This window comes from Aulonocara sp. 'chitande type north' Nkhata Bay, linkage group LG13 (assembly GCF_057382095.1).
Source record: "Aulonocara sp. 'chitande type north' Nkhata Bay isolate Kocher_YH1m ecotype deep benthic linkage group LG13, A_spYH_male_GT1.1, whole genome shotgun sequence".
Lineage (NCBI taxonomy): Eukaryota > Metazoa > Chordata > Actinopteri > Cichliformes > Cichlidae > Aulonocara > Aulonocara sp. 'chitande type north' Nkhata Bay.
The window spans coordinates 8,095,194-8,121,231 of NC_141356.1; the positions used below are offsets into that span (position 1 = coordinate 8,095,194).

Sequence of the window (26,038 nt, forward strand, 5' to 3'; positions counted from 1 at the left end):
CCTGTAAGCTGCATGCAGTCTTCACAGACACATTTTTTTAGTTGTTGAAAAGTAGTTTCCACTTTAATCAGAGAAAAAACAATAACATCAAACCCTTGGGACACAGTTAGCAGTTTTTGCTAAATAAAATACAACTACATGCTATTTTGTCCTCTGCTATGTGCACACAGGATGATAGACGCCTTGAATGTGTTTGAAATCTCCCTTTCTCTTTTCTTCTTTTAAAAATCAGGACAGGATACCTTAGTTTATACCGGTGAATCAAATATCTGTAACCAAAGCATCAACAAGCTAACAGAATATTCCTAGGCATATCAAAACCGTAAATATCCACTTATCTCTCACAAAGACGTGCCCATCAAATTTTAAAGCATAACAGTATCGTATTTCCAATCCTCCTTTGTATCTCTTCAATGGAGAGGGTGGAAAAAAATGTAAAAAGTGCAGGCAAATCACAAACTATTTTTTCTTTATGTGTGTTATTAGCATTTCATTGGGGTTTATTTCTCCTTTCATTGTTTAGAAGTTCCCCTGCTGCGTCAATGACTCTGCTACTCAACAAAACCACAGTGTGACAGCTGAAAAAAGAGAAGAAAAAAAATCAAAACGAAAGACAGAAAGCTATTTGAAAAGTCTTTGATCCGCTGAGCTTTCTCAGCCTTCTTGCCTCAATCAGACGCAGCGGTGGTACTTAAAAACCCCTGTGCTGCAGTGTGAGATTGAGAGACCTTCCCTTACTTCCTTCCTTCTCTCCTCCCTCCCTCCCTTACTCCCATCTCAGCCCTCTCACTCACACCCGAGCAGGCTGCCTCCCATTGATCCTGCAAATTGTGTCTAAGACGTGTTTATGCTCCATTTCTGCCAAAGCATCTCCTGTCATTGACCAATTACAGCAGAATCAATTACAAGCCTTTTAGAGAGACTGATTCGCACCTATCACAAACTGAGGGGGAAACACACCCACACACACACACAAACGAGAAAGATGCAGGGACATACTAAGAGAGGAATAGAGAAAGTGAGTGTGGAGAAGTGATGCTGAAGTAATATGAGCAATATTCTCGAGCTGTCCACACAAGTGCAATATGTTCAATCAAGCGTCAAAGATACAATCCCTCCCCTCCTTCACACACATGCAGACACACACTAACATGTATACACTGAACCTCTTCTCCCTCTTTTCATCCTTTCATTTCTAGCTATACAGTGCATTACCCCCCCATCCTCCTCTCCTTCTCCTCATTGAGTTGACAGCCAAATTGCGTTTGTCCTAGAAGGGGCTTAAACGTCAGTCCGAGCACAGATTCACAGCTATAACAGCTAAAAACCCTGCCCTGTGATTTCATCTGAAAATAATAATAATAAAAAAAAGCATTTCTTCTACTCCTTTGTCAAACTTTTCCCTGGATGACTGCTTGATTGGCCCAGGAATAAAAGAAAGACAGAAACAGAGAAACAAACAGGCCGCCAGAGAGGGAAAGGTAGAAACAGAGCGTGCGCACTTACACCTTTGAGAAATGACCTATGACAGGGACCCAAGTTTGATATCTCTACGTGTAAATGTCAAGGGCCTTGAGAACAGTTGACACTCATTCCGTCACTGTACGCCCTCGGCTTATCACCACCAAACACTGCATAATGGAAATGACACAGAATACCACATGAGGTCATTGAAGGAGTGTCTGTGTATAAGTGTGGTGCTGCTGCGGGCTTGTACTTATGTGTCTGGCTTTAAGCACTGTTGTAATCCTGTGTCTGTAGTGGGGTCAACAGGGCTAAGTAATAGATTTCTGATTTTGGCTGTGTATCTGCCGTGACCTGCTCTTACATTGTAACTGTAATAGGATTAGACACTGCCCCCTACTGTTAGAGGTAAGAGATGAGGCACTCCGAGGCAGTATTACTGAGGATTAAAGCTTCCAAGCTGCTGTGATCTGGAATCCACTTACTAATGTTAACTTTACAATCCAATGTAATTGGACTCTTTTTAAAAAAATCTTCCCTCTTATTCCCTCATCTAACTTTATACCTGGCTTTTTTTCTTCTCTCCGGTCACCTTTTTCTCATTCCACCCCGACATCCTATTCTCTTTCCATACCCTCACACCTCCCCCCTTCCTCCTATTGTGACCTTCCTGGTGACAGTTGATGAATCAGAGAGTCCGGGAGACACCGGGCTTCGACTCCGTCACGCCCCGTTAATATGCATGCAAATGTAGCACTTGACATTTCTACTACAGCGCATTCGGGCTGGGAACGAGGGACGTGCGGGTTGTTGTGTGAGTCGGGGGGCTGATATGGGTGAGAGACTGGGGACGAGACAGAACGAAAACTGATAGAGTGAGAAACCACAATCGGGACGGACAGTGTTATGCCCCTGTGTGTAATTCTCTCTCTACAAGTGGAAACATCAGTAGCTGGACCATTAGCCACCTGGGAACTGAGTTTAAGAGCTGAGCCAGGAGAGTGAACATAATGGTGTACAGAGAAACAGACATTTAGTGTATCACATACCCATTATAAACCTACTTGAAACTGAAACAAAGCTACGGCCATTTTGAGTCCCTAATGTACTTCATGTTATACCCAGACTTCATACACATGCCACAGTATGAGCGCATAAGACCAGAAATCCTGTAGCCCTTGTGACCTTTGGCAGGGGCTTCGCATCTATGGATGAGGATTGTAAATCTATAACAGTAATTACCATCTTCAACCACCACAGTGCTGTATATGGGGGCACTGGACTGAATTTGGGTGCATTTCCAACATTTCCAGTGTTGGAGGCTCAGGAGTGACGATAAGATGTGAAATATCATGCCGTCATTCAATTAGAGTCAATTCAGTTTTTTTTATAGATGGGCGATCGTGGCTCAAGAGTTGGGAGTTCGCCTTGTAATCGGAAGGTTGCCGGTTAGAGCCCCGGCTCGGTGGCGCCATTGTCCGGCAGCCTCGCCTCTGTCAGTGCGCCCCAGGGTGGCTGTGACTACACTGTGGCTTACCATCACCAGTGTGTGAATGGGTGGATGACTGGATAGGTAAAGCGCTTTGGGGTCCTTAGGGACTAGTAAAGCGCTATGTAAATACAGGCCATTTACCATAGAGCCCAAATTACAACAACAATCACCTCAAGGTAATTTATAGTGTAAGGTATGGCCCCAAAAATAATACAGAGAAAACCCCAACAGTCAAATGACCCCTCTGAGCAAACACGTGGCAAAAGTGGGAAAGAAAAACTCCCTTTTAACAGGAAATAACCTCTGGCAGAACCAGACTTGGCAGTGAGGAGAGGGAGACAGGACAAAAGACACACTGTGAGTTCAATTGTAAACACATAGAGGTGAGTGAAGGAGAAATGCTCATAGCATCATGGGAAACCCCCACAGCCAAGACCTGTTACAGCCTAACTAGGGGAGGATTCATGGTCAGCTGATCTACTATAAGCTTTATCAAAAGGGGGAATTTTAAGCCTAACCTAAAAAGTACGAACCATCTGTATCCTATTCAGATTGGGAGCTGATTCCACAGAAGAAGGTCCTGAAAGCTAAAGGCTCATTCTCCCATTCTGCTTTTAGAAACTCTTTGTTTTTAATCATATTTCTTTGCACGAGTTGTATACACCTACTGAATAATCAAAGAGCAACATGAGCATGAGACAGGAGGAGCGGGATATGAGAAATGAGGTAAAATATAAGTTGAATGTTCTGGCATCAGAGCAGGATGGAAAGAAAGAAAAGACGAAAGCTGCTTGAAGAGGGTACACACTGTGGTGGTGAGATGTAAAGTGGGACTGTATTACTGACCAGGGGAACATCCTCCTCTATGTTGGTACTGTAGGGCAGATTGGTGAAAATGGGATCCATGTCTTGGACATCAGTGATGGTGATAGCCAAGCTGGCAAGCCGTGACAGAGGTCTGATTTTGTCTTGATCCTTTCAGAAACCAAAAAACACAAACAAACAAACACAGTATACATTTAACAGCGCTAATGCAATTTTGCTAACAGAGACTAAGTTTTGATACTGTATGTGTGCTGACCGTAGCGTTGACGGTGAGCTGGTAGGCTGTCGTCGTCTCATAGTCCAGAGCTCTGGTCACAGTGACAGTGCCTCGGGCTCCATCAATGGCGAAAAAGGCAGAAGGTGGCTGAAAGGAGAAGAGAACACTGCCCCCAGTGCCTTGGTCTGGATCGGAGGCGTTTACCATGAATATGGATCTGCCCACTGGTGTGTCCTGAAAGACACATCAAAGAAGACACACAGAGAAGTGAATATATACAAACAACAACCCAAGTGTATGCAGGAAGATATAATAATAATGGATTGGATTTATATAGCACTTTTCAAGGCACCCAAAGCTATTCATTCACTCTCACATTCACACACTGGTGGAGGCAAGCTACAGTTGTAGCCACAGCTGCCCTGGGGCAAACTGACAGAAGCGAGGCTGCCATGTCGCGCCAACACCAGTAGGCAAGTAGGGTAAAGTGTCTTTCCCAAGGACACAACGACCAGGACAGAGAGCCCAGGGATCAAACCGGCGACCTTCCGGTTACAGATGCGCTTCCCAACCCCCTGAGCCACGGTCGCCCACATATCTCCTATAATTACATTTAAAAGTCAGAGAAAAATAAAGAATGAAGCAGGTACAGGTTTTATTAACTACGAAAGCAACAGATGGCAGTTTAACTTAATTAATAATTATTATTATCCAAAACAATTTGGTTGTGATTGCGATTGATCCCCAGCAGTGTTTCCCATGAATAATGACATCTAATAACAAAGTATTTGTAGTCCATCTGGATAAATAAAAGCAATGATTTCAGTAATACAGCTAAACTGACGCGAATGTGAAACAATAACCCCAACGTTGGTTTTGAGTTGTCCGTGGAGATCAGGCACACAAGACAAATTTATGGCAGACTTAACCCTCTTGTTTGCAAGTGAAAGAGCAACTTGCCGGGGTAAGGCAAACTGTTGTTGTTACAATAATGCATCTATCCCTACAACAGAAAGTATTTCTTGCGCTTTGCTGTCTGTAAATATATGCATTGCCTATCTGTGTTACCCACAGAAATGGTCTTGGGTATCAAAAAGCTAAAAGCAAAGATATATGAAATGCCCAGAAAGGCTGCAAGATGCTACACCAGAGGGTCATGTGTGAAATAAAAAACCAAACAAACAAAAGAAAAAATTAAATAAAAAAAAGAGAAGGCTGTATAAAGACACACATTTTCCAGGTAGCCCGAAAAGTCTGTGGAACGACGGCATCATTAATTGGAATTTTATCTCAAAACAGCCACAAATACATGCACGATTAATAAGAAATGAGAATGTGTACAGGTACAGAGGGGAAAGGACGTGAAGGAGGATGGGACGCATCCTGATATTCCACTAAAAAAGAAAAATAAAATCCACTTGCACAGGTCTTCTACTCTCTCCTCCTGTTTACCAGACCTGTAGACACAGACCAGAGAGTGTGTGTGTGTATGTGTGTGTATGTATGGGTGTCTACGTTTACGTGTGTGTGTGGTCTTGTCTATCGCAGGGGCAGAGTGTGACCACATGGGGAGGTCATAGTGTTGAACTGAGCTGGGCCCTGAGCCAGAGCTAAAGTGACACAGTAAGAGAGCAGTTGACCCCACAGTCTGTCTGCACTGGTGTCAGGGGAGTGTAGAAGCCTATTTGCATGTGCATGTGTGTGTGTGTGTAAATAGTGGTGTGTCAGAGTCCATGAAACTGTGTAACTGTGTGTGAACGCCTGGGTTAGAGGGGGTAGACAGTATGAGCAGAATCAGACCTCGCGTGGGCATATGTGTGTACGCATTTGTAATTTGTGTAATGAAATGTGTGCTCTGCTCTCTCGGAGTGGTCTCTGCATGCAAACATAAACAGCATCGCAAACGGGTCTGTCCAACCACATTAAGCTAGACTGCCATATGAGAATTTAAGGAGAGCAACAAATGTCAACGAGAGTAACAGAGCAAGTTTTTTACCCCTGGAATCCTCGCTGTGTTGTGTAATGTATGCAGACGGGGTCCCGGATCGTTTCTCAGATTTATGTAGTGAAAATTAATATAATTTACTTTTTTTTTTTTTTTTTTTTTTTTAAAGTAGGTCTGAAAGTTGTGAATGCTCAGATGTAATCGGAGGCCTCGGGTTAACATTATATTTCTTTTAGTGCAGTTGCTCTGACTACAGGGAACGACACTGTGGCAATAAGAGCGAAAAAGGAAGAGCAGAAAATCTATTTCTTGTTAGAAAAAAATGAAAATAAAAACTAATTTTTAAAAATTGAGAACAACAACCAGAGCTGACAGCTTTCAGTCACTTTCCATGCTCTGCTCTCTCTTTTTGGGTCCCTGAGAAGCTCTGCTGCATCACTTTGAGTGTAACCTGGCTGACAATTGCCGAGTGAAGGAACAGAGTTACTAATCCACTCCCCCACAACAATAACTGCATTTGAATAAACATCTAAGCTGCATTTCTCTGATATATTTAATATGTTTGTCAAGTTGTCTGCTTAGGAGGAAATTGGAAACACCTCTAAAGGTACCCCACAGCCTGCAGCGCGACACCCGAGCACAGCAACAAATTAATTGGATGAAAATATACGCAATCAAACTCTAGGTGAATTAATTAAATACTGTTGCATGTAACGTGTGTGTGTGTGTGTGTGGAATGGATGTCGACATTATCAATTCTGCTTTGATGTCAAGGAGGCAGTTTGATGGTTAAGTGTTGTGTTGGGTGAATGCATGTATGTGTGTGTGTGTGTGTGGCACTTTTTGGAAAAAGTGTTAGGATGATATCTAAATGTGTGTGTGTGGGTGTGTGGATAAAGAATGTGATCTGATGTATCCTTTTCTTCCCCTGAAGCATGCCACCTTCTATCTCTCTTTGCGCAGCAACCTGTGAAACAATAACTCATAAACACCGCCAGGGTCAAACGCCGCAAGGTTCGGTAAATAACGCAACGCGCTCATATATGTAAACGCACACGCGCGCACACGCCAGCACCAGTTTTGATCTCTCAGATTTGACAGAGGCACAGCATTCAAAGCACTTCAAGCAACAACAGTTCAAAGCTTTGCCAGGATGTGCAGATGACCAACTCTCAGCAGAATGTGTCAGTGTGCCAGTGTGGTGCTGCTCAGGTTAGCGGGCTCGCCTGCGTGAGGGTGAAACTCGCGTCTGAGCCGCTATTCGATTTTTTTGGAATCTCTCCCTGAAAACTGAATGCAAACATTAACCAGTCACATTATTCAGTCTTATCTTCTTGCTTCCCTTTAGTCTCTGAAGGTCAAACTGCTCAGTTTGCATAAACGGTGCATTTTAATACTAAGAGCAAAACAATAAAGCAACCTATTTAAAGAGTTTCCTTGGATCGTCAGCTCCTCTTGATGGATTTCTCTGCATTCCAGCAGTCCAACACTAAAGAGAGCTCCACGGCCTGAAATATTCTCTAAGCAGCCACTACACAATACTGTCTTCTACTAGCACTTTTCTCCTTTCCAATTGGTCACAGTACCCTTCCTATTGGGCTATTGATTGGACTCGTGTGAAGTCGATGTGAGTGACCAGGCGCAAAATACAAGGCAGTGAATAATTCTGGTTTTATTAACCTATAAGACTACGCAATCATTTCTCCATAAATGAGACAGACAGTAAACAACAAGGACACAAGAATGGGTGAGCACTGGCAGCTAAACTGGATACTACTGAATGCTAGTTGAGAACCATGTATGTGTCACTACCTATACCTTCAAAAGAGCAAAAGCCAATTGGTTTGTCACGGCACATATTCCAGCATATAAGCCTTGACAGTGCTTTGCAGCTTTTGAATAAATGGGGCTATTTCCTTGGGAAGAAGAATGTTAAGTGGAGAGATGGTTGAGGAGGGATGAAGACAGTTCCCTGCTGTCTTATCTGAAGTGCACTGTGGGAATCACTCTTCTCCCTCTGAGAACTGCTACTTATGAAAGAAGGAGAAACATACAGCAGAGATATATAGAAAGATAGAGACGGAGGAGCATTCTGTTTATGGTACAATTCAAATATTAACTGAGAGCTAATACTAATTTTGTGTCACAGTAACGCTGAAATCCATAAAAAATGAACATAAAAAACCCTCAAATGCAAAAGTGCTCCCACTAAATACTCCTACTAATATTTAAAATGAAAAAAAAAAGACATTTTTAATTGCTACCTGTGTTATTGTAATCAGTTTGATAGATTTTACAGAACCTACTAACCTAATAACAGAGCAAAAAAAAAGTATCCTTACATTTCTATAGTCCAAAAAATTTCAAAATACAATTATGCTGCAGCACCGATCAATGAAAGAGTGAGAGAAACTGCGGCATCGATGAAACTTCCCAGGAGCTTTGTGGGCATCATTGTGAAAAGGAAGAAATCAGGAAGCACATTTCTGACTTGGCCTTTCAGCCAACTCAGTAAAAGTTTAAGGAAGGAAGGCAAGTGACCAAGAAAGTAGTGCTCACTACAGTAATACCTCTGAGATCCTCTACAGATAGATAGATGCTGGACAGTTGCCTGTGCAGCATTACGTCAATTAGGCTGTAGAAGTGTGGCTAAAAGAAAGTCATGCCAGTTGTCAGACAGCACTTAAAAGGCAAAGCGCTGGACGAAGAGTACTCTATGTCATAGATAATGTATATAATATCAATATACGTCTGGTGAATTTCTTGGTACATCACCTTTCTTATCAAGCATGTTGTGCACAGTTTGCAGTAGCCAAGGATTCTTATCAGGGACAGAGACAAATCCTTGAGAATAAATAGCTTATGCAAGACACACTTAACCAAAATATTTCAGATCACATCCTATCATGCACACCCAGAGGACGGTGCTGGGACCGTTTCTGAAAAATCGAACAGTCCAAGATTAGCTGAACACCTCTGATGTGCTCAGTGAAGTCCTCTGACTAACATAGGCAGCAGAATTTCTTAGGAATGATTTCCAATTAATATCAATTAATAAACCTTAAACAGTGTAAGTTCTACTCCAAAGCAAATGAAAACGTACTATTTCAGTGTTTCATCTTAACTCTGCAAAGACAAAAGTATGAAGAAGGTCGTAAATGTGACACGAAAAACAGACTACAAGTTGTAAGGAGACTGAAAGAACGCAGACTGCGATAAAAGGAAGGGGAAGACAGAGAATACAGATGAGGAAATCAAACTGAAGGCCTGTCACTAACAACCATGAGACATTTCTAATAAAGAAGGGGGTCCCCATTCGCTTTTAACTTTGCCTCTGCTTTATCGTACGGTGTGTTTGCCCTGCCTTCTCCACTACTAGTCCTCCATGTTTAAAATTTCCGGTTTTTAATGGCAGCGGCACTTCTGAGGCCGCAGAGAGTCAGAGCTGGATGGACCAGGACTACACGCCGCAGCTTCTCTGTCGGACTTTAACAGGGCTTGAATCCCCTGAGGGCTGGACCTGTGAGGATTCCACTGGTTAAATGTCAGCGGTCTCCTCTAGGAGTCCTTGAGGGAGCAGTCCCTACAACGAGATTAGACTCTGTCCAAGAGTGCACTTAGTTAATTCATTAGTGTGTCACTCTCAGTATGGAGCCAAATTCATTCACACTGTTGTGTAAAGGTAAATTATGCTCTTCAATTGGACGAGCTTAAAAGCTCCAAATTACTCTATTATTTATTCAATTAATTCGACAAATAGTTAAACACGGCTCTTACAAAGCAGAAGAAAATACAGCGCTCGTTAAAGAGGAGAAAAACAAGTAAAATATATAAAGTTAAACATTTAAAGCTTTTGATATTACAGTTCCTCAAAGACCGAGGATGTGATATTTAATACAGCTCACGCTGGTAGCATATCGCTGCTGCTCATTAAACAAAAGACTGCAAAAACAGCACCAATACTTTGCACTTTGCTTCTCTCTGAGGAAATGCAGATTGGTCTCCATCAGCCCCTGAATTTATGCCATAATGCGTGTATTTTTTGAACAAGATAAACAATGTTTCATCACAGCTAGTTAGTATTCTTCTAGTATTCTTCCTAGCACATACTGGATATGTTTAATACATTTTCTGACGAAGTCTAAGTTCATTCGTCTTGTAAAAATAACCCGAAGCCCTTGATGCTACTTTGGATTCACGCCACCATGCTTCTTCCTTCTTAAGTGCTTCATTTGCTTGGGATTTACTTATCTATGATATTTATAACAGCACAGAAACTGCATTGATTTCACTGCTCAGAAAAGACAGGTGTATTGAGTGTGAGCTTTTCTAGCCACATGGTCTAGAGATCAGTGGTGATAAGCAAAAGATGCGGCTCTTTTAAATACTTTTAAATGTTTTATTGATTGGGCCTGTGTCAGCTGGAGCTTATTTATCTACTTATTTAACATGTTTGGGTGGCAGAAGCTTCGAAGTAAGTGAAAATTTTTTAATGATGGTATACAAGCTGAATAAACCACACTCTTGCCCAACATGACAGTTTTTGCAATGTTTCTGAGTAGAGCACCTGAATGCAACTTAAACAAACCTTAAAAAAAACATCATATCTGAGAAAAGTGTAACGACTTTTTTTTTTAATGAAAGGGATATTTTATAATAATTAGTATTTATAAATCAGGCTTAGCAAAAAATTTCAACAGTTGATTGTAACATATAGTCACCTTAGATCCTAGCAGAGTAAAGCCAGAACAAATATGAAACTTTGTCATTTCAAACCGTATGACGATGTGATTCACTATATCTTAAAAAAAACCCAACTTAATAAGACAAATGGATTGACAGAAAGCAACTAACTGAACGTCCAACTACTCCAAATGTGTGGCCCTGCTGCTGTCGGCCAAAAATCCATCTGCGACCCGTCGATTAAGCGAGTAACTTGTAAGTTAAAAATGCTATCACTACGATAAAAGTCACGCTAAGTTTTTTTATCCAACCTAGTAAAGCCGATGGCCAGCCTACAGACTTCTAAGTACAATGTTTTGTTCTTATTTTGTCAGAAATGTTAAAGACATGGTGATTTGAAGGGGCAGCGCCTGGGTTTCGGCTCCCTGCTGCTCGCAGCGCCAGAGGCCCAACTGTTCACTACAATAGAGCCATGATTACACCTACACTGCTCAGAAGGTTTTCAGTTCCTCCCCAGCTGTCTGCTCTCCGCTTGCAACCCAGCAGGCATGTGATTGTACCAGCTCAGCTCGCCCTTTCACTTTCTGCCTCGCACAACCTCTGTCCCTCCATCACTGCCTCCCACATGTGGCACCTTGTCACACTACCCCGACATTATTCCGACCTATGTGAGGGAATGTATTTCAAATGAGGAGAAAGTGCAGAACTGCAGGGCAGACAGATGTTCCCTTACAAAAAAGGGTAAATGATTTGACCAAGAAAACATGGCTTTGGTTTCTGATTAGCTGATTCCTGTTAGTGTGACAACTTAACGGTTTAAAACATATTTTTAAAAATTAATGGTCCAGTTCTCCAGGTAAGAAGAATAAAAAGCACTATTGCTATGTTACCAGGAAACTAAGGCTACGTTCACACTGCAGGCGAAAGTGCATCAAATCCGATTTTTTTGACCCTATGCGACCCATATCCGATCATGCTATGACAGTGTGAACGGCGCAAATCCGATATTTTCAAATCCGATCTGGGTCACTTTCGTATGTGGTACTGAATCCGATACATATCCGATGTTTTAGAAAGCGACTGCTGTTTGAACGGTCAAGTCGCATTAAATCCACCTTTTACGTCACCGACACAAGACTGAAGCCAATTATCAGCGCCAGAGAAGCGCCCGAGAAGACATCGCGAACGCTTCCTGGCCATCCAGCGTAGATGTCAGTGAAACTGTTGGGAAGACAACGTAAACATTTTATTTGTACTGTATAATCTGCAGAGTCTGACAGAAATCTGCAGCTATCCTTTGAAGCACCGCTCCTCTCTTAAACAGCAATAAGGATCATTATTAGGTTATTTACATTATTATGTAAATAACAAAATAACTTAAAGCAAAAATTGGGAAACGTGAAGTCCGAAGTCTTTATATTAAGGGCCATCAGTCAAACAATACTGTTGCTCTGGGTCTAAACAGAGCGCGTTGTGTGTGACATCTTCTTTTGCGTATGCGGGCCGCTTTGAGCGTTCACACTAGAGCGCGTTTGCTGTCGCATTTTATTTGTAGTGTGAACGAGCAGTAAAAAAAATCGGATTTGATCAAAAAATCGGAATTGAGCATTAAGACCTGCAGTGTGAACGTAGCCTTAGAGCCAGTACAAGATCTCGCCATGCTGATTACTAAAATTAACAGTCAGTGTTGTCGTACAATAAAGCAACATTTTTGCATTCAAACATGATATTTTTATTGAAACCTATGCTACAAAACAGTCGGGAATTCCCACAAAGTGGAAAAAATTTGCAAAAAAATGTCCTCTCTAATGCAGGTGTCACAAAGTGCTTTACAGCTTAGTCAAAGAATATGAGACAAGTAAACAGGAGCCGTCCACACTGACGTTAGGCGAGCTGTTTAAAGTCATTTAGAGGGCAATCTGAGAACAGTGCCTGTGCTGTGTGATGCTAACATTTCTCATTGCTTCCTTTGCTCCTTCCTTGCATCTCAGCTAATCTCTACAAGGATGTGAGAGAAACATGTGAGGAAGAGATTCAAGGTGGAGAGATGTAAACTGTCATGGTTCCTGGGTCGTGGACTCAGTGCTTTGAGTTTTGTCTTTTCTTTATTCTAGTTGTGTTATTAGTTCCAAATTTTGCTTATAATTTGAGTTTCATTGTATATTAGTCTTTAGTTTCCTTAGTCCATTAAGATTTAAGTGCCCTTTAGCCCTTTTTTGGTTCTCTGTTTTTAGTATTTATATTCTCAGACTTTTTTTAAGATTAGTTATCTGGGTTCTGCTAATAGTTATAGTTCATAATCAATTTCTTGTTTTTTGTTCTTCCTCCTCCTTTTCCTTCTTCATCTCTGTGTCAGGTGTTTAGTTACTTCCTGTCTTATTTTGTTTGTCTCTTGCTTTGTGTGCATTGTGTTCATTTTTGCTTCCTCTTTGTCTCGTTAGCTAGATTCTGCTCGACTGTGTCTCGTTTTCCCACAGTCTTCTTTCTCTATTGCCTCCAGTTTGCCATCCAAAGGTCACAGCAAAAATCCAGACTCTTCAGGTCAGGCAACATTTTTAACATTTTTGGTGTTCTTAACTGTTTAACAATTTTTCACTGCTTCAAGGTTCAGTGTGTTGTGTTCGAAGATGCTCTACTGCATACCTTGGTTGTAACTCATTGTTATCTGAGTTACTGTTGCCTTCCTATCAGCTCAAAACAGTTCGGCTAGTTTTGCTCAGAGAAGCGCCACTTGCTGGATATTTTTTTTTTCCAGACGATTCTTTGTAAACCCTAAAGATGGCTGTGTGGGAAATTCTCAGTGGATCATCAGTTTCTGACCTGCCTGTCTAACATGCCAGACAGTTCCCCAAACCTTCCTCACTCTGATGCTCAGTTTGAATTTCAGCTCAACTTGACGATGCCTATATGCTGCTCCCATGTTACTGCCTGATTAGATATGGGCACTTACAAGCAGTGGTGTACTGAATAAAGTGGTCAGTGAGTAAAATAGATCCTGAAAAAATACAGGCACGAACTGCACAGTTACATGGTATATACAGTATGTAAGACTTTCTCATATAAATAGGTGAGGCCATGAGCTGGCAATAATTTCACAGTATGCAGTTTTGGCAGAGATGCTGAAGCAGGTGAATCACAAGAGTACTTAAATTAATCATAGAGGTGACACACAAAACCATATTTCACATTTGAAATTAGCTTATCAATAATTCACTGGTATTGAAACAAGATAAAGTGTCCTTCATCTGCGAGGTTTCGATAGCAAATGAGGAAAATTATACAAAAATGATTTATACCCTGCCAAAAAGAGTGCGGTTCATCTTACTTTAAAACTTTGGGGTTTTTAACCCTTATTTCTGTTTGTGTGACTAATACTTGTTCAACTATGACTTAAGTCCACATTACTTATCTCATGGCTATGTTGCGTGTTATATTTATAACGGTGGCCTGTAAGTTTCCAGAAACATGTCCAGGATCCCGAGCTTCGGGAAACCTAGCTTGTGGCTTAACATTCATTATTTATTGCAAAGAAACTCAGTGAATAAGGTCGGTGATGAAACCATGTAGCAAAACAAGCCCACTTCTCAAGGGAGGTAATAGCAAGTTTAAATACTGTATGTCATGGCAGTAACATTTACAAACCAATGAAACAGCCCGTCTCATAAAAAAATATGTCAGTAATTACAATTCCACTCATGGTAAATGTTGTGACAGGGCTTCCTTCATAGCCCGTGATTTCCCAGGGGCAGTGAGCAGTAGTATGTACCTGTGATAATGCGATGGAGACTGGACTTGGGGCTGAGGTGGAAATGGGAAACCCACCTCATAAAGCCCTCTAACCTTAGGAGACCCACTTGTAAAGCTTACGTGTCTGATACCATCATTTCAGCCAGAGTATTGAGTGTTATCTTGAGCCAGGTTTGAGCTAAGAGACTGAATGCGTGAGTGACAGCGTGGAGTCTACTGCAAACTCCAATTGCAGGTATGATGCTTTCTCGCAGTATAATTACTGTTAGTGAGCTCAACTCTGAACATGAGGGATGGAAACTGTGCAGACACCCAGTGTGCTTTGTTCATAATTCACTGAATTAGCAGTGATAAGCCAACTGCCTGTACTTGTCTAAGTGTGCTTTGTCGAGTAGAAGTAGAAAGTGAAATCTGTCTAAAAGAACATTTCCAGTTGCTTTGGATCAATTCTCAAAGTGTTTTGAATGTTTAAATGTGGGATCCTTTAAGAGAACACACATCAGAAAGATGTGGGTGTTTTAACTGTTAAGGATTTTAGTGCAACTATTTACAGTGTGGACAACTATTGACTGTCTTTTAGAGCGAAATAGCTGAGATTAAATTTACCTAAATATGCTACCATTATTATTTCATGGTGTAACTCATCACCTGCAAACAGTCTCTATAATCTAATAATCAAGATTGACTTTGCTGTAATGCAGGTTGTCTTCGTTTACACATGAGTAACTGTGATACTATTTGTATATCTTTTATTGATTGATGTTTTTCTGTAGTTGCTTCCTTGTGGATAGACTTCCAGCTGGTACTGGTGAAAGTCTGCTCTAGGAACAGAAATATACATTAGTTTTAAAGTTTTAAAGTTAAAATAGTTTTAAAGTTTTGAAAGATTTTAAATGCAAGACTGTTTTCTTTACCTGTGTGTTTGAGCCAAAAGAGTTCCCAGCCATCCTGAGTGTCATTCAAAGGTAACCTGATAGGCATATCTGCTCTCATTTAGATCAAAGCTTGTAGGCCAAGTGGGGAAATGTGAATTTAATAGTTGCTGCCTTTTCTGTTGTATTGATTTAATGTTAATAAAGACTGTTATGCAAGCTGTGTGTTGCCTTTAGTTTAGTTTAATATGTAACCTTATACAGTTGTATCAGATATGGCTTAGGACTCAATTAGTAGCAGTCAATAAAAGTCTGGAGTCTGCTGCTGGACCACAAGTCACTGGTGGGCAACATATTTTTATTTTGTTTTGTTAGATTTTCTGTGTCGTTGAGTGTTGCTGAATAAATCCCTGGTTGGTCGGCACCTTATCTCTGCCTCAAGGATCCCACTTCAACCCAGTCACCAAACCAATGGCCATCCTAACCAGGGGCGTAATTTCAAGGGAGGTTAGGGGGGTTATGACCCCCCCCCCCCCTATAATAAGACCCAACTAATATATAACCCCCCCCCCCAATAAAATTATGAATTACGTTGCATAAATAGGCTGTTGATTTTCCTTACTCATTTCAGGTATTACCAGCAAAATAGTTGCACGTTTAATCATCTAGGAATTTACCCAGATTTATTTATTTATTTAGACAGAGATCTTGACACCCCCCCAATGTTCAGCACAAAGTTACGCTGATGATCCTAACACTAGCCCCAGAGTCGTACATGTATAAGACTTATGCAGGACTTGAGGGCAACAGAATTACCAGTCCTGTGTAAAGTTTCTTTTTCTGTTACTGCAGTTTATTGTACTGTGTGACCATAGGAGGAAAAATATTTCCCCTCACACACTTGTAAATCTAAGTCATCTTCTTCTTTACAAAGCAGAAGAGAAAACATTGTGCTCTTAAAATCAAGATCCGAAATTAATTTTATCAATGAAAGTAACTGGGCTAAACCACTATTGTACATTATAAGATGAAGAAGAAGCACTTATCTGAAAACTCTGACCACAAGAATTTGTCATTCTGGTAGCTTGTTTTGAAAGCCTTCTTTCTTTCTTTCTTTCTTTCTTTCTTTCTTTCTTTCTTTCTTTCTTTCTTTCTTTCTTTCTATCTATCTATCTATCTTCAATTCATATCTTTATCCACTTTGACCTCCAGATCACAACCCAAATAAACATTTTCAAGCTGAATTGGAGACAAATTAAATCAACATAATAATGGGCTGGATTGGCATGAGCCACCAGACTCTCTGGATTAAACACATTCAAGACTGACCTGAAGCCATCTAACCATGTATATACTGACAATATTTTATAGGCATGCCTCTCTAACAGTTATCAGTCATTTTCTAATGGCAGTTAGTCTTTCCTCTCTAAATCGTTTGACCCCCCTCTGTTAAACTAGTCAGTAAGGCCTAATACGCTGCAGTAATGTGGTGCAAGTCTTTGTGTACCATACAGGAACTGATGTCCAAAAAGTGTCTTACATTATAACCTGCTTTTATTCCTTCTTGTTCTCTCTCGCTCCACTCTATGGTCCGTCTGCGATTTTCTGGAGAAGCACTCAGCCGAACAAAATGATTCCACACCAGCAGACAGGGAGAGGGGCCACTTTTGAAAGGCAAAGACAGCCTCCCAGTGTGTGTGAGAGCGTGTGAGTGTCAAGGATTCATGATGTGTTCCTGTAATTTCCATTTAGATCTTTTTGAGGGGCTTTTTTTGTTTGGCTGATATTTTTCAATTTTAGTGTTTACTATTTTCAATAATGGAGTATTAATTGAAAAGTCTTATGTTGCTTCAAGTTTGGGTGACTATTTAAAATAATATATTTTAAAAGTAGGACTTTGTTTGGGGAAAGGTTTGAGGTAGCAGTAATGGTTAAAGTAAGAGGATTATGAGATAGGGAATCAATGCCTCCAGTGGATGGCGTGTGTTTGTATGTATGGGTTGGCTATTTTCTCCGTGGAGAAAAGACAACATATTTATCTCCTTATCAGTCTTCTCCCAAAACTGCCTAACCCCCTGTCAAAGCTCATGGCTGACTGCCTCCAAAGAGCTGGAGCTGTTTGTTTAAATGTAAAGGTAATCAGGCCCAGCATGCTGCAGGAATCCACAGAGCCAGAGAGAGACAGATGGGTAGATCCCAGGGGAAGGGTACAAGGACAGGCCAAATCACATCAGCCAGCTCTGCAACCTTTTTTTTTTTTTTTTTTACCTGTTATGGAAAGTTATCCATATCGGTTTAGAGTACTAAAAGTACAACTCATTTTTCCTGCCTTATTTAAAGCAGTTACCTGTAGCTGTGGTTGAAACTATTGCTGCTTGGAGGTAGGGAAGCTCCTTTTTCTTAAATTTCTCTCAAATTCAAATGCAAAAGTTTGTAGATGGAATGCACATTTTAAAATTGACTTTGACAGTCTCGTGAGGACAGCTTAGTGTACATAGCATTCGGGTAGCAGCAATTTTAGCTCACACTCACGGAGGTTTTTGCCAGTTAAAATGTCATACAGCTGCTCGTATTAGCTGACACGAGCTATTATATTCATGACTAACTTAACTTAGAGCTCTACAAAGGTTTGTGTGTGGACGGGTGAAACATTGCTTCAGTCCTCTGAGACTTGAGGCCATTCATTTATGCTCTCTTAAGGTAGAGATCAGACAAACTAGTTGAGCGAATTCTTAAATCCTGAAGTCTACATCAGAGCATAATGCATTTCTGGTATTTGTCAGGCTGCAAATAGATCTTATACTTCTAAATTCTTCTCTAATTGGTTAGTTTAGTAAATTCTGCTTTTTAGCATAGTGCATTTTTAATGATTTTAGGCAAATTAATTCATGTTATTCATGTTATAAGCCGAGCTCCCAACTAATGGCTTTCCATTTCAAGGCTGTTATTACAACATAAGAGGCATGCTGAAGGTGTTAGCATCCCAGTGTCCAGATAACATTATAATGCTGCTATCAAGAATAATAAAAACGATCAAACAAGATAAATGAGCTTCATTTGCTTCATGCAAAAATGTAGTTGACATGAATCAGTGATTACCAGATTACCAGTGACTGCTTAATGGATAACAGTGAAAGATGATGAATCCTGTTTCCTTTTCCTACTGTTGAACATCTTGTTCTCATACACAATTTTCCTGTCCTCCCCAACTCCCTTTTTTAAGAAGTCATTTTTTTAAAATAGAATTAAATGCAAATTAGAGTAGAGCTGATTATCATATAAACGGCTGTTGCCTAGGGGGCAAGACACTCTGGCTTTATTTATTTATTTGGTCATATTCTTCACAGTTCCCCATAAAACTCTGACTTTAATCAGTCTGCACTTTCTTTTAAAGACATAGGGGAATTTGGGACTGGTTGAAGGGAGGCGCGCATTTCTGTGTATGTGTGGGCAGCCTGTATTTGCGCTTCTGTGTGTACATATGGGAGGTATGTGACCAAGAGCAGAGCGTACGCCTGTACAGCTTCATTCTGCACACTGCTCAATTAGCTCTTGATGTTTTATTTTACAGGTGAGCGCGATCACCTGTAAAGGTACACAGCTGGAACAATAACGCAAAGCCCCATAATCCAGTAGTGAATGGCAATTTTACATAGTGGTCCAGAGGCTTTTTATGGCAGCTGGATTATGTTTGCAGTCACCCACCAGTGCAAGTGATCTGATTTGAATTCACTGGGAGTGAGGGAAACACTGTAAATGGGTAATTACCCAGAAGTAACATAGAGGGGAGAGATGAAGTGAAGTAGTGGGAAAGGATTTAGGCAAAGACCTGCAGATTAAAGATTCCTTGTAACTTAAAATTTGGGAACTGACCTCCAAACGGGCTGTTGGATCCAACGTGTGTTGGATGCTAAGACTTGGTATCTTTATGTAAACCTGTGAGGGCGGGGCTTCACTTGAAAAATTGTTAATTTGCTAATTTGTTAAAAAAAACACAGATGCTCAAAATTTGATTTGTGGTACTTATTTGGGTTTTTGGGGTACATTTCAAGGTTTTAACATTTTGCATGCATTTAATGAGATGTCTCAAAACCCCTACTGGGGGTCAGAGTATAGTCCTCTCATTGCTGTAGTTTCTTTGTAGCGTGACCATAAGTCTACTTTTCTCTTAAAAATCATCAGTGATTGATATATTTATCTTGTCAGTATTGACACACAAATTTCACTATTTAAGCAAAGGGCTACGTTTTCTTTTCTACCGTTTCTCAATGGGTTCAAGGAAACTAACCGTGTAAAGCCTGAACTATGAAACTCACTTAAAAAAGAAAACAAAAAGCTGGAGTTTATTGAACCTTCTGACCCCCCCCCCCAAAAGAAAGCATATCAACTTGCATATGTGTGTTTTCATTTTGTATCAGTTCTTTCTAAATCCAACGTTTTTGTGAAATTAATTGCTCACAGTTTGTTTAACTTAAACAAACTAAGGGTTTAAGTCAGCAGTCCCCAACCCCCGGGCCATGGACTGTTACCAGTTACCAGACCGTGAGTTGCTTGTACCGGGCTGTGAGATTTGAGGCTCGGGTGTGAAATTTATGGTTTTCAGCGCTTTTATCAGTTTTTATCATTATTTTTCATAGTTTTTATCGTTAACTCATTTTCCCTAGGTCTTTTCCCATGTGTTAGGAATAAATCTTCTTTGTTTTTTGGTGCCGCACTGGTTTTATTTTGTTCTATTTATCCGCGACACCTTAAAGGCTGGTCTGTGAAAATATTGTCAGACATAAACAGGTCCTTGGCGGAAAAAAGTTTGGGGACCGCTGGTTCAAGTTACAAAAAACCAGCTGATGATGTAGATATAGAGGACTTAAAAAACATAATTAATAGGTTAATAGGTCTTATATATTTTTGGTCACCTAACAACAGTCTGGATAACTGTTCTGATCTCATCCACCTGTCACCATTTCTCTGCCTCTGGCACAAAAAGATGACATCCCCACAACATTAAAACATCTTGACAGAGTGCGCAGATAGGTTGGACTAACTGGCAACCGGTAGCTCTGACTGAGGGTGCGCATGCTTGTCTAAAAGTGATGATGCTGAAAGACTGAAAACTTGTCCAATCTATGACTCACTAAGTTTGTTCTAGGATAGCCCCCAGCAATGATGATAAGCAGTTTAGAGAAAGGACGGAGCGATGGATAGGCGTTTCTATCCCTGCCCCCCACATACTCATGTCTGATCGAAGGAATCTTCTACAATTCTAAAAACTCAATTTTTTTACTATTTCATGCTTTTACCCAGGATATTAGTGACCTCGCATCGCAATTTTCATGTTCTGATTCATCACCCTGCATGGCCTGTGTCCACCACTCTTTTACAGTGGAAACATTTTGGTTTTAAAGTAATATTTAAACAATCACAAGTGGAATTCACCGTGCATGTGCAACAGTGCTAGTGTTTAAGGCTGATGACCAAGGGAAGCTGCACTTTACACATGCCATTATCAAACGAACTGCGATGCCAGGGTTGCTGTTGAGGCCATCTCATCTAAACAGCACACGGGATTTGATGCACTCTGTGCTATTCAAAAGATACCCTGCTCTCTCTCTCCCTCCCCCAGTGCCTTTCTTTACTCTCGCCTTGTTTCCCAGTGTGCCCTTGATTTCAAGCTTTTTGTGTGTTTTCACTTCACTCTGAACTCTGTAGCCCTGAATCTCTCCATTCTGTAGTCTGGTCCTATAGGTACGCTGCACTCTATATCAACAACTCTCTCTATCTGTATACTCGGGCATGGGGTACCACGAGGGCATAAGGGGGCTCTACTTCCATGAGTCTTAATGTCTCAGGTGTCTCTTTGCACACACCCACTCACACAGACACCAGTAGAAATCTACATGCTTCTTTTTCCAATGCATAATTCACAGACTTCAAGCAACTGCAGACACATCTGACCACATATAAGCAGACTGTCCTTCTCCTGCACTATGAACCCCAGTACCCCTTTCATTTTCATGCATTATTCTAGGATTTTAAAAGGCCAGTGGTTACTCCCCAAAGGAAAGCTTTGATTTTCAGCAGGGACCCAAACAAGCACAATATTTTTTAAAAAGTTTAAAAAAAAAGGGTGTTCTTTGGATTGGATGGGTATTCTTATCAGCTGAGGGACTTTACGAGATATGTAGTTTTCATTTTAACAACTTCAAGGGACATTGCATTTATTGATATGTTTATAAACAGGAGGCAGCAAGGACGGCAAGCAGACGTATCTGGTAGAAATGATAAAAAACTAAGAAAACAAACACAGATAGTTTGCCACCTCTGCCACTCAGGTGGTATACTATGATGGGTTCTCATAGAAATTTGCTGTCATGTCAGTATAGAAAATGCATTGTTAGGCTAGTAGAAGCACATCTACATATAACATAGTCCTCTGTCCTGTAGTGAATTAGACCACTCAGAATAAACAGATTTTTTTAATGTGAGAAAAAACATTTTTCTGTCCAGTAGAAGCATTCCCAATCTGGCAACAGATGCAGCTAACTTATCAGCATAAAGGGAAATGGGCCTATTTTTAATTCACTCAGTTGTCCTACATAACTATCTATGGAGCTGCAGTATATTTCCCGACGTGTCAGTATGTAGCACTCGTGACTAAGAAGAATAAGATAGACGTATGATGATACATCAGCAGTGTGCTGCAAAGTAAACATAGCAGTGGTCCTGCAATCGCACCTTCTGTTTATCTGCCTGAATAGAATAGAATGGAATAGATGCAAATAGATGAAACTAAATGTAAATGTCAGATACGGGAAGACAAACAGATCTGAACAGACTGACAGCCAGTACACAGAAACCACTGCACTACCGGGGTCCGTTTGCAATCACTTCATGTAGCTCTGCAGTAGAGAAGAGTGGGACAGAGAGATAATCGAGCAAAGAAAAGTACTGCATGTAGGAAGAAGATGGGCATAAATGAGACAAAAACACTTTCACAGCCTCTTTATTACAGCAAAACGTAGCTGAGAATTACTAGGTGGGCTTTGTGTATATTACATGATGATAGCTAATTAAAAAGCAAGGCAGAACTAATAACACCAGTACAGAATGGCAACACATATAATCATCTCCCTTTTCTTTTCCTGTCTTTTTTTAAGAGGATCATTAGATGAAAATTGGTACTTCCAAAGCAAATATCTCCACCATTTATTTCCATTGTCTCATTTTCCTCCTCGCTCTATCTTAATCTCAATTATTACAATGTGATGTTGTCAAATTAAATTAACATCTTGTTGATGAGACGTGACACCAGTGATGGAGTGCTCAGCAAGTGGAGTGTCAAGGATTGTCTGTGTCTTTAACTGTCTCAGCCTCCTTTGCTCATTCAGCATTTCATAACACCATTTTATTATTTCATTTGTAGGAAATCTTATATTACCTCATGGTAACTAGAGACTCGGTTTTCCTCCCCACATGTGCTTTATCTATAAGTTAAGTCCTGGCAGGGCACTGGGGGGAAAGGAGTGGGCGAATGCACTGTTCAGTTATACATCAAAGCTCTTATTTTGGGCACATCACACAATATGGAGACGAGAAGGGGGCCGTCGCCAATAGGGGTTTCACAAAAATGAAGTGGAATCTTGGTGACTGTTGCTATTATCAGTGTTCACTGGGGACGGGCAAAACTTGCTTATAACACAAAATATCTAAATGCAATAAGCCAAAGATTTGTATCTGAAAGACTGTCTGAGCTGTCATTCAGCTCATTGACTTTAAACAAAGCAAACAAAAGCAAACTGTTACAGAATAACAAACTCCTCATGACTGTACAGTACATTTTTACATTATCTTTTGTTCATTAAAAGTGAGGAGTGGTCTATTCTTTGGGTACCTAATTATACAATGTCAGTGTGCAGCATTCCTTTCCAACTTCCAGACCTCAGTAATGTGCAATCCTACAACCCGTTGTCCTTTCTTGCTCGTTTAGTTTGACACAAAGGGTTTTTTTGCTGAGCTTTTAACTGTAATCACTGGAAGGAATATAATTTTGAAATGTACAAACACTAAATGATCACAGAAACAACACAGTGCCATACTGAGACAGTGAAGTCTGACAGAAAATAAGAAAACGAATGGTGTGTGAATGGTGTGTTTAAAGATTAAATCAAAAAATCCCCAAAAAGGAAAAGTAACCTGCTAGAAACCAGCACGTGCTTATTTACAATATATAATTAATATCCCTTTTCACAGCTCTACTAGGAGCGTAAATGAAATATGACATTTGCTAGTGGTAAAATTAAAATAAAACCAGTTTATGCCCTCCAGGAACAAAGACACGCAGGGCAAATCTCTTGCAACGATATACAATCTAAAACCTCTGGGGCATATGATCAAGCAATGCTATGATTGGTGATTCAAAAGAATGAACAAAACAAGTAACATTTAGTTACATTAGAAAAATACTATCACTTAATCCTTTCAGCTGCTGGTGGCGGGTTGCTCAATAAGAGGATGTGCCAGACAAGATGATACTAGACATATCTGAGTGACTAGTATGACAACCTGAAAATGAAGCAGATATCTGACAATCATGGGCTGTAAGCTGGAGCTTAAACATCTGTTTGTCACTTTAATTAGTTAAAGAATTGTTTTTGTTACTGCAGTGCATGTCCGCTGCAACACAGCTCGCTTAAACCTGGAATCAAAAGGTAGGTACCATATGTAAGTACAGTATTTCTAAACCTGTTATTCGATTTGCACTGGGTGAGAAGCAGGGATGGGTTGGGTGGACCACTGGCAGACCACCAGACTATCACAGGGGTAACACAGAAAGTCACACCTACAGCTAATTTATAATCACCAACAAACCTAATATGCACATATTTGGACTGCGGGAGGAACCTCGACAAAACCTATGAGGAGTGCATGTCACACACAAAAGTCCCTACCTGCCAGCTGGTTCAGACATCCCTTGTTCTTGTATGTGGTGACTCACACGACTGTTAGAATAACACCAGTCTCTAGGTAAATTTTATTCATTTGTTGTTGTTGTTTTTCAAGGTAGAAAGTCTACAATATTAGAGAAAGAACCCTAAAAAGCAGATGATATCCTATGAGCAAGCAACTGGCGTCAATGGGGAGAAAGAACAGGATGGGACCCCTTGCACAGCTAGATTCGTGGAGGGGCAGCTATTTGTGTATGAGGGTGAGAGAGAAGAGATAAAAGCAGCATAAAGAGACTATAAACAACAAACAGGACAAAACACAAACTATGGGAGAGCGTAGTCAATAGTTTTACCGACATGCAGCGATACAGATAAACAGGGACTGAATGTGACTGAAGGGGAAGGGTTGAGTGAATCATTGGAAGTTCCCCCAGCAGCCATAGCCAATTACAGCATAACTGATGGAGGATTCGGGGTTACCTGATCCTGAAGCAAGTTTTAATCCTAATCTTAAAGGTAGAAAGAGTTTCTGTCTCCTGAACCCCAACTGAGAGCTGGTTCCACAGGAGAGGGCCTCGATAGCTGAAGCCTCCCATTCTACTTTTAGAAACTCTAGAAACCTGAAGTAAACCTGTGGTCTGTGAGTGAACTGCTCTACTGAGAAATGATGGTACTGTTAGGTCTTTGATCCCTTTCTAGTCTAGTCTGTTAATACTCTCACATTATTGTTATCGATCAACTTCTTCTTCTTTCTCCTTTCCTCTATAGTTCCACTATATGCATAATTTTTCTTTAGACCCTCTATCCTTACCATTTCAACAGTGAAAGTGACAACCAAAACAGATTTGCAAAAATTGGAAAGGTTATAAAAGGGAGGGGGGGAAACAAATGTGTAGGCAGGGAGGGGGATTCTGAAACACAAAAGAAGACAGAGAGAAAGAGTCACTGAGGATTTTGCATAATGCTGAATGGAGCCATGGTGAGGATAAAGGCACTAATTGGAGCTAAACAAATATTTTTCAGACATTAATTTCTTCCCTTTTTTAGTAAAACTCTTTTTTTAATAACTATTCTATGATAAGCCCCATTCAGATATAGGATGCATATCATCAGGTTATGACAGTTGTGACAGTTTTTTGTCATTCAGGCATACAGATGAGTGGCAAAAGACGAAAAAAATAGAAACTACTGTGGCTGTCATACGCTTTGGGGGAAATTTTGCTGTCAATGTTTTGGCCCCTTACAGTGAAGGTTCTTCTAGGGTGACAGTCTTTTCAAAGAAAATGATGTAAATCATATACTGTGGCACACTGCAGACCCCAGAACCCAAGCTAACTAACACTTGTGAAAGATTTTCTACATATATAAAGACCCATGTATATATGTAGATATTAGGGGTGCAACGATACACAAAATTCACGGTTCGGTTCGATACTTTGGTGTCACGGTTCGATATTTTTTCGATACAAAAAAAATGTTCATGCCTTTTTAATTTGTCATTTATTAAAATTATAAATATATATTTTAACTCAAAAGTACAGTTTTTAAATTTAATGTTGCTGAAACAAAAGTAATTAAAAAAATAAATATATCTCAGGGCTCTCAAAATTTCAAAATCCCTGGTAGCCCTTCGGGCAGGGACTCTTCAGTTTTTGGTAGCCCAAAATAAATGTAAGTAGCCCGAATAAAAAAGAGAGCAATTTTTTGATTGATGTTTTGTTTCCTGCTTTGTTTCCTTTACAATATTATACATTAAAGTATAATATTGTAAAGGAAACAAAACATTAATCAAAGAATTGTTGAAAAACAAATTACAACATTGTATAAAAATTACAATCATCAACTCAAATA

General features: G+C 40.3%; 1 protein-coding gene across 1 annotated transcript in view; it reads right to left on the reverse strand.

The window, feature by feature from the left end:
• Positions 1 to 26,038, reverse strand: part of cdh23 (cadherin-related 23) — a 197,426-nt gene that overhangs the window by 108,589 nt on the left and 62,799 nt on the right. The window contains exons 7-8 of the mRNA XM_086258526.1: positions 4,038 to 4,232; positions 3,803 to 3,931 (exon numbers count right to left, since the gene is read on the reverse strand). Of these exons, the coding sequence (XP_086114652.1) occupies positions 3,803 to 3,931; positions 4,038 to 4,232 (324 nt within the window). The remainder of the gene's footprint in view (positions 1 to 3,802; positions 3,932 to 4,037; positions 4,233 to 26,038) is intronic.